Source organism: Orcinus orca, chromosome 1 (genome assembly GCF_937001465.1).
Source record: "Orcinus orca chromosome 1, mOrcOrc1.1, whole genome shotgun sequence".
Classification (NCBI taxonomy): Eukaryota; Metazoa; Chordata; class Mammalia; order Artiodactyla; family Delphinidae; genus Orcinus; species Orcinus orca.
In genome coordinates this window covers 98,396,987-98,411,388 of record NC_064559.1, presented here as the reverse complement: position 1 = coordinate 98,411,388, position 14,402 = coordinate 98,396,987, and the positions used below count along the sequence as shown (strand labels likewise).

General features: G+C 34.2%; 1 protein-coding gene and 1 non-coding gene across 8 annotated transcripts in view; one reads left to right on the top strand and one right to left on the bottom strand.

Annotated features, from left to right (window-relative positions):
• FCRL5 (Fc receptor like 5) overlaps positions 1 to 3,057 on the bottom strand; it is a 49,807-nt gene extending 46,750 nt beyond the window's left edge. For all 7 annotated transcript variants that reach the window (XM_049694357.1, XM_049694364.1, XM_049694375.1 and 4 more), the window contains exon 1: positions 2,909 to 3,057. In XM_049694357.1, the coding sequence (XP_049550314.1) occupies positions 2,909 to 2,939 (31 nt within the window). In that variant the 5' untranslated portion in view covers positions 2,940 to 3,057. The remainder of the gene's footprint in view (positions 1 to 2,908) is intronic.
• Positions 3,058 to 9,275: 6,218 nt separating this feature from the next.
• LOC117198383 (U6 spliceosomal RNA) lies at positions 9,276 to 9,382 on the top strand. The gene has a single exon (XR_004479534.1). It is a non-coding gene; the product is annotated as a U6 spliceosomal RNA (small nuclear RNA).
• Positions 9,383 to 14,402: the final 5,020 nt, after the last annotated feature.

The window sequence follows — 14,402 nt, the reverse complement described above, 5'->3', positions numbered from 1 at the left end:
ATAGTGAGTCTATCAAGACATAACCTCATCATGAATTGAGGAAGATCAGTATAGTTATATTCAGACTACTCTGAATACTGGGTCTTATTCTATTCAGTCTGCTATGAAAAAAATGCCATACTGGGTAGCTTATAAACAGCAGTAATTTATTTCTCAAAGCTCTGGAGCCTGGAAAGTCCGATATCAAAGCACTGGCAGACTCATCTCCAGTACAGTGCACTTCATCATAGACAGCTATATTTTCACTATAATCTCATATGGAAGAAAGCATAAGAGGGCTCTTTTTGGCCTCTTTTACAAGGGCACTAATCTCTTTCATGATGGTTCTGCCCTCATGACATAATTATCTCCCAAACGTCCCACCATCTCCTAATACTATCACCTTCGGTGTCAAAATTTTAACATATGAAGTTTGAGGGGAAACAAACATTCAGACCGTAGCATCCTATATAATGGTATATAAATCACATTTAATTCCAGTGAAAAGAGTTTAAAAAGACAAAAGTATTAAAAATAACTATAGCTAAAACAATTTGTTAATGTATATACAATATAAAATATGTAAATTGTGATATCCATAACAAAATGGGGGGGAGAACTAAAAGTGTAGAGTTTTAATATGTGATTGAAATACATTTCTTAACTTAAATTGTCTGTTATATTTTATAAGGTCCCATAGTAATCACAAAGAAAAAAACTGAAATAGGTACACAAAGACCCCCAAAAGCTAAAACTATCTTGAACCAGAAGAACAAAACTGGAGGCATTATACTCCCTGACTTCAAATTTTATTACAAAGCTATGGTAATCAAAGCTAACATAAAAATAAACATATAGATCAATGGATCAAGAACAGAGAGCCCAGAAATAAGTCCACACTTTTACAGCCAACTGATCTTCAAAAGGGGTGCCAAAAACACACAAGGGGGAAAGAATAGTTCTTCCTGTAAATCATTCTACAAACACTGAATATCCACATGAAAAAAAAAATTGGATCCTTATATATCACCATGTACAAAAATCAATTCAAAGTAGATTAATGACTTAAATATATGACCTGAAACTGTAAAACTACTAAAAGAGAACATAGGGAGAAAGCTTCTTGGCATTGATCTGGGACATGAGTTTTGGATATAACCCCAAAAGCATAGGCAACAAAAGTAATAACTAAAACAAATGGGATTGCATCAAAAGTAAAAGCTTTTGCACAACAAAGGAAACAACAATATAAAGAGTAACCTATGAAATGGGAGAAAATATATGCAAACCATATATCCAATAAGGGGTTAATATATAAAATGTCTAAGGAACTCTAACAAATCAACAGCAAAATACAAATAACCTGATTAAAATACAGTTAAGGACATGAATAGATATTCTTAATAGAAGACATAAAAGTGTCCAAAAGTATATAAAAAGATGCTCAACATTAATAATCATCAGGGAAGTGCAAATCAAAACCAGGAGATAACACCTCACACCAGTTAGAATGGCAAAATAGACAAAAGATAGACCAAATAGACAAAAAGATAACAAGTGTTGACGAAGAAACCTTGTACACTGTTGGTAAGAATATAAATTCACACAGTCATTATGCAGAAACAGTATGGAAGTTCCTAAAAAAAATAAAAGTAAAACTATCATATGATCTAGCAATCCCACTTCTGGGTATGTATCTGAAGGCAATAAAATCAGTATCTTGATGAGATTCCTGCATTCCCATATTCATTGACAGTAGCTAAAATATTGAAACAATCTAAGTGTCTGTCAACTGATTAATGGATGAAGAAAATGTGGTGTATAATAATATTCCGTTGCATATATATATATGCAACGGAATATTATTCAGCTTTAAGAAAAAGAAAAAAATCCTGCCATTGTGAAAACATAGATAAACCTACAGGACATTATGCTAAATGAAATAAGCCAGAGAAAGACTAATACTGCATGATCTCACTTACATGTAGAATCTGAAAAAGTTGAACTCACAAAAGCAGAGAATAAAATGGTGTTTGCCAGGCAGTGAGTAGGATGTAGGGGAACTGGGGAGATGTTGGTCAGAGGAAATGAACTTTCAGTTGTAAGACGAAGGAGTACTGGATATCTAATGTAGAGTATGGTGACTAATAATGTTTTGTTGAAATTTGCTGAGAGTTCATTCTGAGTGTTCTTACCACACACACACACACACACACACACGGTAATTATGTGAAGTAAGAGAAATGTTAACTAGCTGATTGTTGTTATTACTGCATAATATATGTATATCAAAACATCTCGTACATCTTAAATATATACAATTTTTATTTGTCAACTATACTTCAATAAACCTGGAGGGAAAAAGAAAGAATGTCATGAATCTTAGGTTTTTCCCTTGCCTTGCCCACTTCTCCCTGTGAGTCTCGGTCTTTGTCTCCCCCTCCCTGTGTTCTTTATCTGACAATCACAGCTGTGGTTTGCATTCGTGTGCAAAAGAAGGAGACATCTTTTGTATTAGAAAACTTTCCCTCCCATGTCCAGCACCATGTTCTGGCATTGTCATACAAGGGATAAACACTCTTCCTCTGCAGAGAGAAAACTAGGGTCTTCTCTGAATGAGACAATATGAACAAGCAAACACAATACATTTTCTGGACTTTATCAAGTAATATTTGTTGTAGAAAAAAATGAATAAACCCTTAAGTGTTGTGGTCACTGTGGTTTCCTTCTTTGTAAAGTTGAAGCTCTGACCACGCTTTCAGCCTCAAGGGAGAAATCGCTGAGCTATACAGTGAAGCCAGAGAATATAATCTCCCCAGGCAGAAAAGAATCTCTGAGCAGGGGCTGAGCCCCAAGAAAAGGCCAGGTCCATGGTAGAGAGGTGCTGTCCCAACCCCACCCAGGGCCCACGTTGAGCTGTTCTACTTACCCAGGACCAGCAGTGATACCCACAGCAGCATGAAGACTTGGCCTGCCCAGGGCTGAGACCAAAAGAGAGGTTTTCTCAGGAATACCAGGTTTGGCCTTGATCTTACAGTTAGTTGTACACTGTCACAGTAGCCCCAAGGAAGACATCTGAGAAACAGCTTTTTCAAAGAGCAGGATGCATTAGTAAATTAGAAAAAAGGAAGTGGAAGTACCCATCCTTAACTACTAATCAAAGTTTCCTGCCCAGTGATCAAAGTGAAAAAATAAATGTTAGGGGTTTTAAAAAGCTCATCCTTGACCCCACATTTCTATTGCTTGGAAAATACCTTAAGGAAAATATGGAAGATAGCTCTAAAATAATGTTTTTGTGACATTATTCATAATAGCCAAAACACTTGAAGCAACATAATAGGACTGCTTAAGAATATTCTGATACATCTAAACAATGACATAAAATGCAGACATTAAGAATGAGATAAAGTTGCACATATAAGAAGGCAAGACAACCTTGATTAATGTGAAGAGAAAAAAGTGAGGAGTTGATTGGTATTTGTAGTATTAACACATTGGGGTAGATGTAAAAAATAGAGTACATGTGTATATAAACTGACAAAGTATCCTTTTTTATTTCCTGGAAAGTATACCTAAAATAGTGATTATATTTGAAGAACTATGGATGGGAAAGAGACATTTTATTTTATGTCTTTCTATACTGTTTAACTTTTAAAAATTTACTATGTTTGTGAATTGATTTTATAACTTTTTAAAACTCAAGTTTCCATCCTGGTATACTGACAGCAAAGATCACTAAGACATTAGCTGCCATGAGAAATGCCAGTTCCTTATTTTCAAATAGTTTTCCCCACCCTTTCTTTCTGAGTCCATACCTTGGTCTTCTTAAGGGACATTTAATCTCATATCTGCAAATGCATATCACCTTACATATATTATGTTATATCCTACCTACTTCATTCTGAGACAAGAAAAGCATGTAAGGGTAAATAGAGATTATTCCATCTCAGTCCAGCAGGAGACCTCAAGGGAACAAAGAGCTTTTACTTGCTTTTGAAGCTAATACAAATAGCTCTGCTACATATATTCTTGTATAGGTCTCTCGGTGCATGTGGGCACGCATATCTGTTGAATATATACCTGGGAGAAGAATTCCTGGCTCTTAAAATTATTTTAGAAGGCTCAGTTTAGAAGGTACTGCTAAATTATTTTGGAGAGTGGTTGTGCTAATTCCTACCTTATCAACCAGTGTGTGAGAGTTCTTGTTGCTGTAAAATATTTACTGATATTGGTATTATACTCTTGTAAACTTTAGACACTGTGCTAGGATTATCTTAATGCAGTTTTAATTTTCATGTCCCTGGTGAATTATGCAATTGAGCATCTTTTCATATTCTAATTGGTGAATTGGATATTTTTTTAATCTCACTGGTCATTTTTTCTTTTCTTGCCTTAAAATACAAATTTTATTTCATCTGGCTTGCAATTTTTCTTTTGTGATATCATTGTCTGGTTTTGGTAGTGTGATGTTGGTCTCATAAAATGACTTCAGAGGTGTTCTTTCCTCTGCAATTTTTTGGAATAGTTTGAGAAGGATAGGTGTTAATTCTTCTCTAAATGTTTGATAGAATTCACCTGTGAAGCCATCTGGTCCTGGACTTTCGTTTTTTGGGAAATTTTAAATTACTGATTCAATTTTATTACTGGTAATTGGTCTGTTCATATTTTCTATTTCTTCCTGGTTCAGTCTTGGGAGATTTTATCTTTCTAAGAATTTGTTCATTTCTTCTAGGTTGTCTATTTTATTGGCATATAGTTTTTTGCAGATGAAATGATACTACAGATAGAAAATCCTAAAGATGCCACCAGAAAACTACTAGAGCTCATTAATGAATTCAGTAAAGTTGCAGGATACAAAATTAATATACAGAAGTCTGTTGCATTTCTAGATACTAACAACAAACTATCAGAAGAAAAATTAAGGAAACAATCCCATTTACCATCAAATCAAAAAGAATAAAATACCTAGGAATAAACCTACCTAAGGAGGTAAAAAGCCTGTATACAGAAAATTATAAAACACCAATGAAACAAATTGAAGATGACACAAGTGGATGGAAAGCTATACCATGTTCTTGGATTGGAAGAATTAATATTGTTAAAATGACCATACTAGCCCAAGACAATCTACAGATTTAATGCAATTCCTATCAAAATACCAATGGCATTTTTTTCCCAGACCACAACAAACAATTTTAAAATTTGTATGGAAAGACAGTAAACCTTCAAGAGGCAAAACAATTTTAAGAAAAAAGAACAGAGCTTCCAAACAGCTTGAAACTAGGTATTGAGATACTCCTCTTAGGAACTCTGAGAGTTCTTGGCATATCCTCAAATACTGGGAGCATTTAAAAATATAGTAGTCTGTTTGACGAAGCACAAAGATTTGAGAGATGACAAAGAGCTGGAGCAGGGTTGAATAATAAGTTTTATCTCCTACATGAGGTCACTCTTCAATATTGGGAGAGGGCTTCATTTCATCTACTGTATACAAACCATAACAGAGTCAAGCAAAGTAAAGAAACAGAGGAATATATTCCAAATAAAAGAACAAGATAAAACCTAGAAAGAAAAAAAAACCTTAATGAAATAGAGATAAGTAATTTACCTGATAAAATGTTCAAAGTAATGGTCATAATGATGCTCACTGACCTGGGGAGAAGAATGGATGGACACAGGAAAACTTCAACAAAAAGAGGGAAAATATGAGAAAGTACCAAATAGAAATCACTGCTGAAGAATACAATAACTGAACTGAAAAATACACTAGACACATTCAACAGCAGACTAGATGAAGCATAAAAGAGGATGCGTCAACTTTAAGACAAGGCCGTAGAACTCACCCAATCAGAGCAGCAAAAAATAAATTGAGTAATTTTTTTTTTAAAGTGAAGATAGCTTAAGGAACTTATGAGGCAAAACCCAATGGACACACATTCAACTTATAGGTGTACCAGAAGGAGAGGAGAGAGAGAAAATAGCAAAAATCTTGAAGAAATAATGGATGAAAACTTCCCTAACCTGGGTAAAGAAATAGACATCCAGATCCACGAAGTTCCGAGTTTAAATAAGATGAATCCAAAGAAAACTACACCAAGACACATTATAATTAAAATGTCAAAATTAAAGACAGAGAGAGAATATTAAAGAGCAGCAAGAGTGAAATATTTTGTTATGTATAAAGAAACACTCATAAGACTAACAGTAGATTTTCCAGCAGAAACTTTGCAGGCCAGAAAGGAGTGGAATGATATATTCAAAGTGTTGAAACAAAAAATAAAAAATCCAACAAATAATACTCTAACCCAGAAAAGTTATCTGGTAGAATTTAAGGAGAGAGAAAGAGTTTTCCATACAAGCAAAAGCTAAAGGAGTTTTCACCACTAAACTGGCCTAACAAGAAGTGTTAGGAGGACTTATTTAAAATGAAAAAAAAAAAGTTTAATTTCTAACAAGAAAACATATGAGAGAAAATATATAGTAGGTAAATATATAGTAAATTTAGTGGCTTAATGGTTTAGTGGTTTAATATATAGTAAATTTAGTGGTTTAATCACATAAAGCTAGTATAAAGATTAAAAGACAAAAGCAGTAAAAACAACTATTACAATCATTAGTTAAGGGATATACAAGACATAAAGATATAAACTGTGAGGTGGAAAGTAAAAATTTTGAGATATAGGGATCAAACTTATGTTGTTATCAATTTAAAATAGAATGTTATGTTATTATACAAAAGCCTCCTGGTAACCACAAAACAATCCTTTAGTAAATACCGAGAGAGAGAGAGAGAGAGAGAGAGAGAGAGAGAGAGAGAGAGAGAGTAATATAAGCATAACAGTAAAAAAAAAATTCATCAAACAACAAAGGAAGAAAAAAAGATTCAATAAGTGGTGCTGGGAAACTGGAGAGCTACATGTAAAAGAATGAAATTAGTACATTTTCTCACACCATATACAAAAATAGACTCAAGATAGATTAAAGACCTAAATGTAATACGTGAAAAAGCTGTTAGGAGAGAACAGAGGCAAAACACTCTTTGACATCAATTGCAGCAATATATTTATGGATCAGTCTCCTAAGAGAAAAGAACCAATAGCAAAAATAAACAATGGGACCTAATTAAATTTAAAAGTTTTTGCAAAGCAAAGGAAACCATCAACAAAATGAAAAGATAACCTACTGAATGGGAGAAAATATTTGCAAAAAGCTCATACAACTCAACATCAAAAACAAACAAACCAACAAAAAACAGAATTAAAAATGCACAGAAGAATTCAATACACATTCTTCCAAAGAGTAAATGCAGATGATCAACAGACACACCACTAATCATCAGGAAAATTAAAATCAAAACCACAATGAGATATCACCTCACACATGTCAGAATGGTTATCATCAAAAAGAAGACAAATAACAAATGTTGGCAAGGATATGGAGAAAAGGGAACACTTGTACACAGTTGGTAGAAATGTAAATTGGTGCAGCCACTGTAGAAAACAGTATGGAGGTTCCTCAGAAAATTAAAAATTGAACTACCATGTGATCCAGTAATTCCACTCCTGGGTATACATCTAAAAAAACCAAAAACACTAATTCAAAAAGATGCATGTACCCCAATGTTCATAGCAGCATTATTTACAATAGGCAAGATATGGAAGCAACCTATGAATGAATAAAGATGTGGTATATATATTGAATATATATATATATATATATATATATATATATATATATATATAATGGAATATTACTCAACCAGAAAAAACGAATGAAATTCTGCCTTTGCAGCAACATGGATGAACCTAGAGGGTACTATGTTTAGTGAAATAAGTCAAACAGAGAAAGATAAATACTGTATGTCATCACTTATATGTGGAATCTAAAAACAAAACAAGCGAATATAACAAAACAGAAAAGGACTCACAGCTACAGAGAACAAAGTAGTGATTACCAGTGAGGAGAGGGAAGGGCAAGGGGCAAGATAGGGGTAGGGAATTAAGAGGTACAAACTACTATGTATAAAATAAATAATTATATTCTACAGCATAGGAAATGTAGCCATTATTTTGTAATAAATGTAAATGGAGTATAATCCAGAACAATATTGAATAAGTATGTTGTATACCAGAAACCAATATAATATTGTAAGTCAACTATGCTTCAATTAAAAATAATTATAATTTAAACTGGTACACTCTTACAGAGACACCAGGGTGATTTTAAAATTTATCTGAAAGATAACATTTAAATTTCTAAAACATTGTGAAGATTGTTTAGGATGAAAAACTAACACTTGTAAATTTGGTGTGATAAATTCAAAAGAACAAACATGTTTGGAAACACATCAATGATTGTAATTTAATTTTGTTGAACATATAATTTCACTTGCTTGTATATTTAAATATTTTGTAGCTAAAATAATTATTCACTTAATGAATAAAAATAATATAAAATTTGGGAAGCTATTAAAAAAAGAAGAGTGCAAGAGAAGAAAAAAAGGAACACAGAAGAACTACAAACACAAGTAGAAAAGAATTAACAAAGTGGCAATATGTACATACCTATCAATAGTTACTTTAAATGTAAATGGACTAAATACTCCAACCAAAATACACAGAGTGACTGACTGATAAGAAAACAAGACCCATATATATATACTGTCTACAAGAGAGTCATTTTAGATGTAAGAACACACACAGACTCAAAGTGAAAGGATGAAATAAGACAGTCTATGCAAACGGAACCAAAAGAAAGCTGGAGTAGCTATATTTATATCAGAAAAAATAGGCTTTAAAACAAAGACGGTAGTAAGAGACAAAGATGGGCATTACATAATGATAAAGGAGTCAATCCAACAAGAGAATACATTTATAAATATTTGTGCATCCAACATAGGAGCATCTAAATATATAAAGCATATTTTAACAGACCTAAAGGGAGAAATAGACAGTAATAGTTGTAGGGGATTTTAATGCCCCACTTACATAAGTGAATAGATCAACCAGAAAGAAAATTAATAAGGAAACATCTGCCTTAAAGGATGTGTTAGCCAGATGGACTTAACAGATATATACAGAACGTTACACTCAAAAATAATAGAATGCACATTCTTCTCTAGGGCTCTTGGAATATTTTCCAGGATAGATCATATGTTAGGCTACAAAACAAGTTTTAATAAATTTATGATAATTAAAATCATATCAAGTGTCTTTCTGAACACAATATTAAACTAGAAATTAATTACATGAAGACAACAAAAATTTACATATGTGGAGATTAAACAACATACTACTGTGCTTGCTTTGGCAGCACATATACTAAAATTGGAATGGTACAGAGAAGATTAGCATGGCCCCTGTGCAAGTATGACATGCAAATTCGTGAAGCATTCCATATTTTTAAAACAAACAAACCAATCCAAAAATGGGCAGAAGACATAAATAGACATTTCTCCAAAGAAGATATACAGATTGCCAACAAACACATGAAGGGATGCTCAACATCACTAATCATTAGAGAAATGCAAATCAAAACTACAAGGAGGTATCAACTCACACCATTTAGAATGGCCATCATCAAAACATCTACAAACAATAAATGCTGGAGAGGATGTGGAGAAAAGGGAACCCTCTTTCACTGTTGGTGGGAATGTAAATTGATACCACCATTATGGAGAACAGTATGGCGGTTCCTTAGAAAACTAAAAATAGAACTACCATACGACCAAGCACTCCCACTACTGTGCATATACCCTGAGAAAACCATAATTCAAAAAGAGTCATGTACCACAATGTTCATTGCAGCTCTATTTACAATAGCCAGGACATGGAAGCAACCTAAGTGTCCATCGACAGATGAATGTATAAAGAAGATGTGGCACATATATACAATGGAATATTACTGAGCCATAAAAAGAAACAAAATTGAATTATTTGTAGTGAGGTGGATGGACCTAGAGTCTGTCATACAGAGTAAAATAAGTCAGAAAGAGAAAAACAAATACTGTATGCTAACACATATATATGGAATCTAAAAAAAGAAAAAAGAAAGATTCTGAAGAACCTAAGGGCAGGACAGGAATAAAGACACAGACATAGGGAATGTATTTGAGGACAAGGGAAGGGGGAAGGGTAAGCTGAGACAAAGTGAGAGAGTGGCAAGGACATATATACACTACCAAATGTAAAATAGATAGCTAGTGGGAAGCAGCTGCATAGCACAGGGAGATCAGCTCTGTGCTTGTGATCACCTAGAGGGGTGAGATAGGGAGGATGGGAGGGAGATGCAAGAAGGAGGAGATATGGGGATATATGTATATGTATAGCCGATTCACTTTGTTATAAAGCAGAAACTAACACACCATCGTAAAGCAATTATACTCCAATAAAGATGTTAAAAACAACAACAACAGCAACAACAAAACCCACAACTTACTACTGAGCAATCAATGGGTCAGAGGGAAGTCAAAAGAGAAATAAAAAACTCTGAGATGAACAAAAATTGAAATGTACCAAAATTTGTGGGATACAGCTGTTCCAAGTTCTACATCCACGATTCAGTCATGTGATATACCACATTAACAAAATGAAGGTTAATAATCTCAATAAATGAAGAAAAAGCTTTTGAAATAATTCAACGTTCATTTATGATAAAAACTGTCAACACAGTTGGCATGGAAACAGTACCTCAACATAATCAAGGTCATATATGACAAGCCCACAGCTAACATCATACTCAACACTGAAAAGCTGAAAGACTTCCTCTATGATCAGGAGCTAGATAAGGATGTCCACTCTCTCCACTTTTATTCAATATGGTATTGGAAGTCCTAGCCAGAACAAAAAGGCAATAAAAAGATATAAAATGCATCCAAACTGGAAAGAAAGAAGTAAATCTTTTACTATTTGCAGATGACATGATATTATGTATAGAAAATCCTAAAGATTTAATAAAAAAACTGTTAGAAATAATAAATGAATTCAGTAAAGTTTCAGGATACAAAATCAATATACAAAAATCTGCTGCATTTCTATACCCTAATAAACTAAACTATCAGAAAGAGAAATAAAGAAAACAGTCCTGGGGCTTCCCTGGTGGTGCAGTGGTTGAGAGTCTGCCTGCCGATGCAGGGGACACGGGTTTGTGCCCTGGTCTGGGAAGATCCCACATGCCATGGAGAGGCTGGGCCTGTGAGCCATGGCTGCTGAGCCTGCGCGTCCAGAGCCTGTGCTCCGCAACGGGAGAGCCCACAACAGTGAGAGACCTGTGTACTGCAAAAAAAAAAAAAAAAGAAAGAAAACAGTCCCATTTACAACTGCATCAAAAATAAAATACTCAGGAATAAATTTAACCAATTAGGTGAAAGACCTGTATATTTAAAAGTTCAAGTACTAATGAAGGAAATTGAAAATGAAACAAACATATGGAAATATATACCATATTCATGTACTGGCAGAATCAGTATTTTTATTTTATTTTAAATTTGTATTGGAGTACAGTTGATTTACAATGCTGTGTTAGTTTCACATGTACAGCAAAGTGAATCAGTTATATATATATACGTACGATACTTGTCTTTCTGTGTCTGACATACTTCATTCAGTATGACAATCTCTAGGTCCATCCATGTTGCTGCTAATGGCATTATTTTGTTCTTTTTCATGGCTGAGTAATATTCCTGTGTGTGTGTGTGTGTGTGTGTGTGTGTATACACACACAAACACACACACACTATATATATATATATATCTCACATCTTCTTTATCCATTCATCTGTTGATGGATATCTAGGTTACTTCCATGTCCTGGCTATTGTAAATAGTGATGCAATGAACGTTGGGGTGCATGTATCTTTTCAAATTATGGTTTTCTCTGGGTATATGCTTAGGAGTGGGATTGCTGGGTCATATGGTAGTTCTATTTTTAGTTTTTTAAGGAACCTCCATACTGTTGTCCATAGTGGCTATACAAATTTACATTCCCACTAAACAAAGTAGGAAAGTTCACTCTTCTCCACACCCTCTCCAGCATTTGTTGTTTGTAGAGTTTCTGATGATGCCCATTCTAACTGGTGTGAGGTGATACCTCATTGTAGTTTTGATTTGCATTTCTCTAATTTTTAGTGATGTTGAGCAGCTTTTCATGTGCCTCTTGGCAATCTGTATGCCTTCTTTGGAGAAATGTCTATTTAGGTCTTCTGCCCATTTTTTGATTGGGTTGTTTGTTTTTTTGATATTGAGCTGTATGACCTGTTTGTATATTTTGGAGATCAATCCTTTGTCTGTTGATTCATTTGCAAATATTTTCTCCCATTCTGAGGGTTGTCTTTTTGTTTTGCTTATGGTTTCCTTTGCTGTGGAAAAGCTTTTAAGTTTAATTAGATCCCATTTGTTTATTTTTGTTTTTATTTTCATTACTCTAGGAGGTGGATTGAAAAAGATCCTGCTGTGATTTATGTCAAAGAATGTTCTGCCAGTATTTTTAAAATGTTCATACCACCCAAAGCAATCTATAGATTCAATGCAATCCCCATCAAAATTCCAATGGCATTTTCATAGAAATTGAACAAATAACCCCAAAATTTGTATGGAACCACCAAAAACCCTGAAGAGCCAAAGCAACCTTGAGAAAGAAGAACAAAACTAGAGGTATTACACACCCTGATATCAGATTATATTGTGGAGCTACAGTAATTAAAACAGTATGGTTTTGAAGTGGGACTTCATCATAATGAAAGGCTTCTGTGCAGCAAAGGAAACCATCAACAAAACGAGAAGGTAATCTACAGAGTGGGAGACAATATTTTCAAATCATATATCTGATAAGGAGCTAATATCTAAAATATATAAAGAATTCATACAACTTAACAGCAAAAAATAAAATAAAATAAACAATCCAATTTAAAAATGGGCAGAAGATCAGAATAGACATTTTTCCAAAGAAGACACACAAATGGCCAATAGGTATCTGAAAAAGTGCTGAACATCACTGATCATCAGGGAAAGGTAAATAAAAACAACAATGAGATATCACCTCACACCTATCAGGTTAGGTATTATCAAAAAGACAAGAAAAAACATGTTGGTGAGGATGTGGAGAAAAGGGTAGAACTACCATATGATTCAGCAATTCCACTTCTAGGCATTTATTTGAAGGAAATAGAAATACTACCTCAAAAATATATGCACCTGTATGTTCACTGCAGTATTATTTACAATAGCCAAGATATGAAAACAACCTAAGTGTCCATCAATGGATAAAAAGACAAAGAACTTGTGGTACATACGAACAGTGGAATATTATTCAGCCACAAAAAAGACGAAATCTTGCCATTTGTGACAACATGTGTAGACCTCATGGGCATTTATACTGAGTGATATAAGTCAGACAGGGAAAGACAAATACCATGTGACCTCTCTCAGGTGTGGAATCTGAAAGAGGCAGGGGGTTTGGGGTGGTAGAAATAAGGGAATGAAAAGAAAAAAGGAAAATAATGTACAAGTCTTTTTGTAAGCAGCCTTTGGCAGGAAAGAGCTCTTCGCAGGAGGCCCCTTTTGTCTTGTCACAAAACTTAAATCAGACACCCCTATGCTGTACTCATCTCTAGCCCTAGCACAACTTTCAAATCTTTTGATCACACAATACCTTGCTTAACCTGTTGGTTTTTTCTGTAGATCAAAGAAGTAGAAATGAAGAATAAGTAATTAACAGATGACCAGATCTCTTCCTTAGCATCCCTTTCAGTAATCTCACGAACAAACTGTGTGAACAAGACAATATCAAAAGAAAGATCACAAGAATTTGACAAGCCTGCACACAAACCTGCATGCAGAGGGGGATGGCAACGACTCTGGCCCCCTATCTCAATGATTAACTGAGATAACTTCCCCTTTTCCCTTTAAAACTTTCATGGCTGAGAAGAATCTTGGGAGGCGGTTTTTGGGGAACACTGAGTCCACCATCTCCCCAGACTGCCGGCATTCTGATTAAAAGCAACTTTCCTTTCTACCAACATTTGCCTCTCTTGAGTATTGATTTTTGAGTGGTGAGCAGCTGGACCTGATTTGGTAATACTTTAAGAAAATTGTAAAATTTATTGCCATGAAAAAGCTGGATAAATGGAGAGTTATATCATATTTGTGGATAGCAACACAATAACATAATGACCTTAAATCTTATCACATTAATCAACAAATTCAAGATGAAAAAAAAGAAAGAAGAGAAGTAACAGAAGTTTAAGGAGGGTGGAAGGAAGTGACCTGGACACCCAATAACACTTCTCTAGTAACATCCTGATGAGTTAAGTATAAATGAATCAGAAAGAAATGGATTTTTTTTCCCTTGAAATACACATGAGTTTAAATACCAAGGAAAAGTATGCTTGGAAAAAATGTTTTGTTAAAACTCCTCCTCCCCCAAAA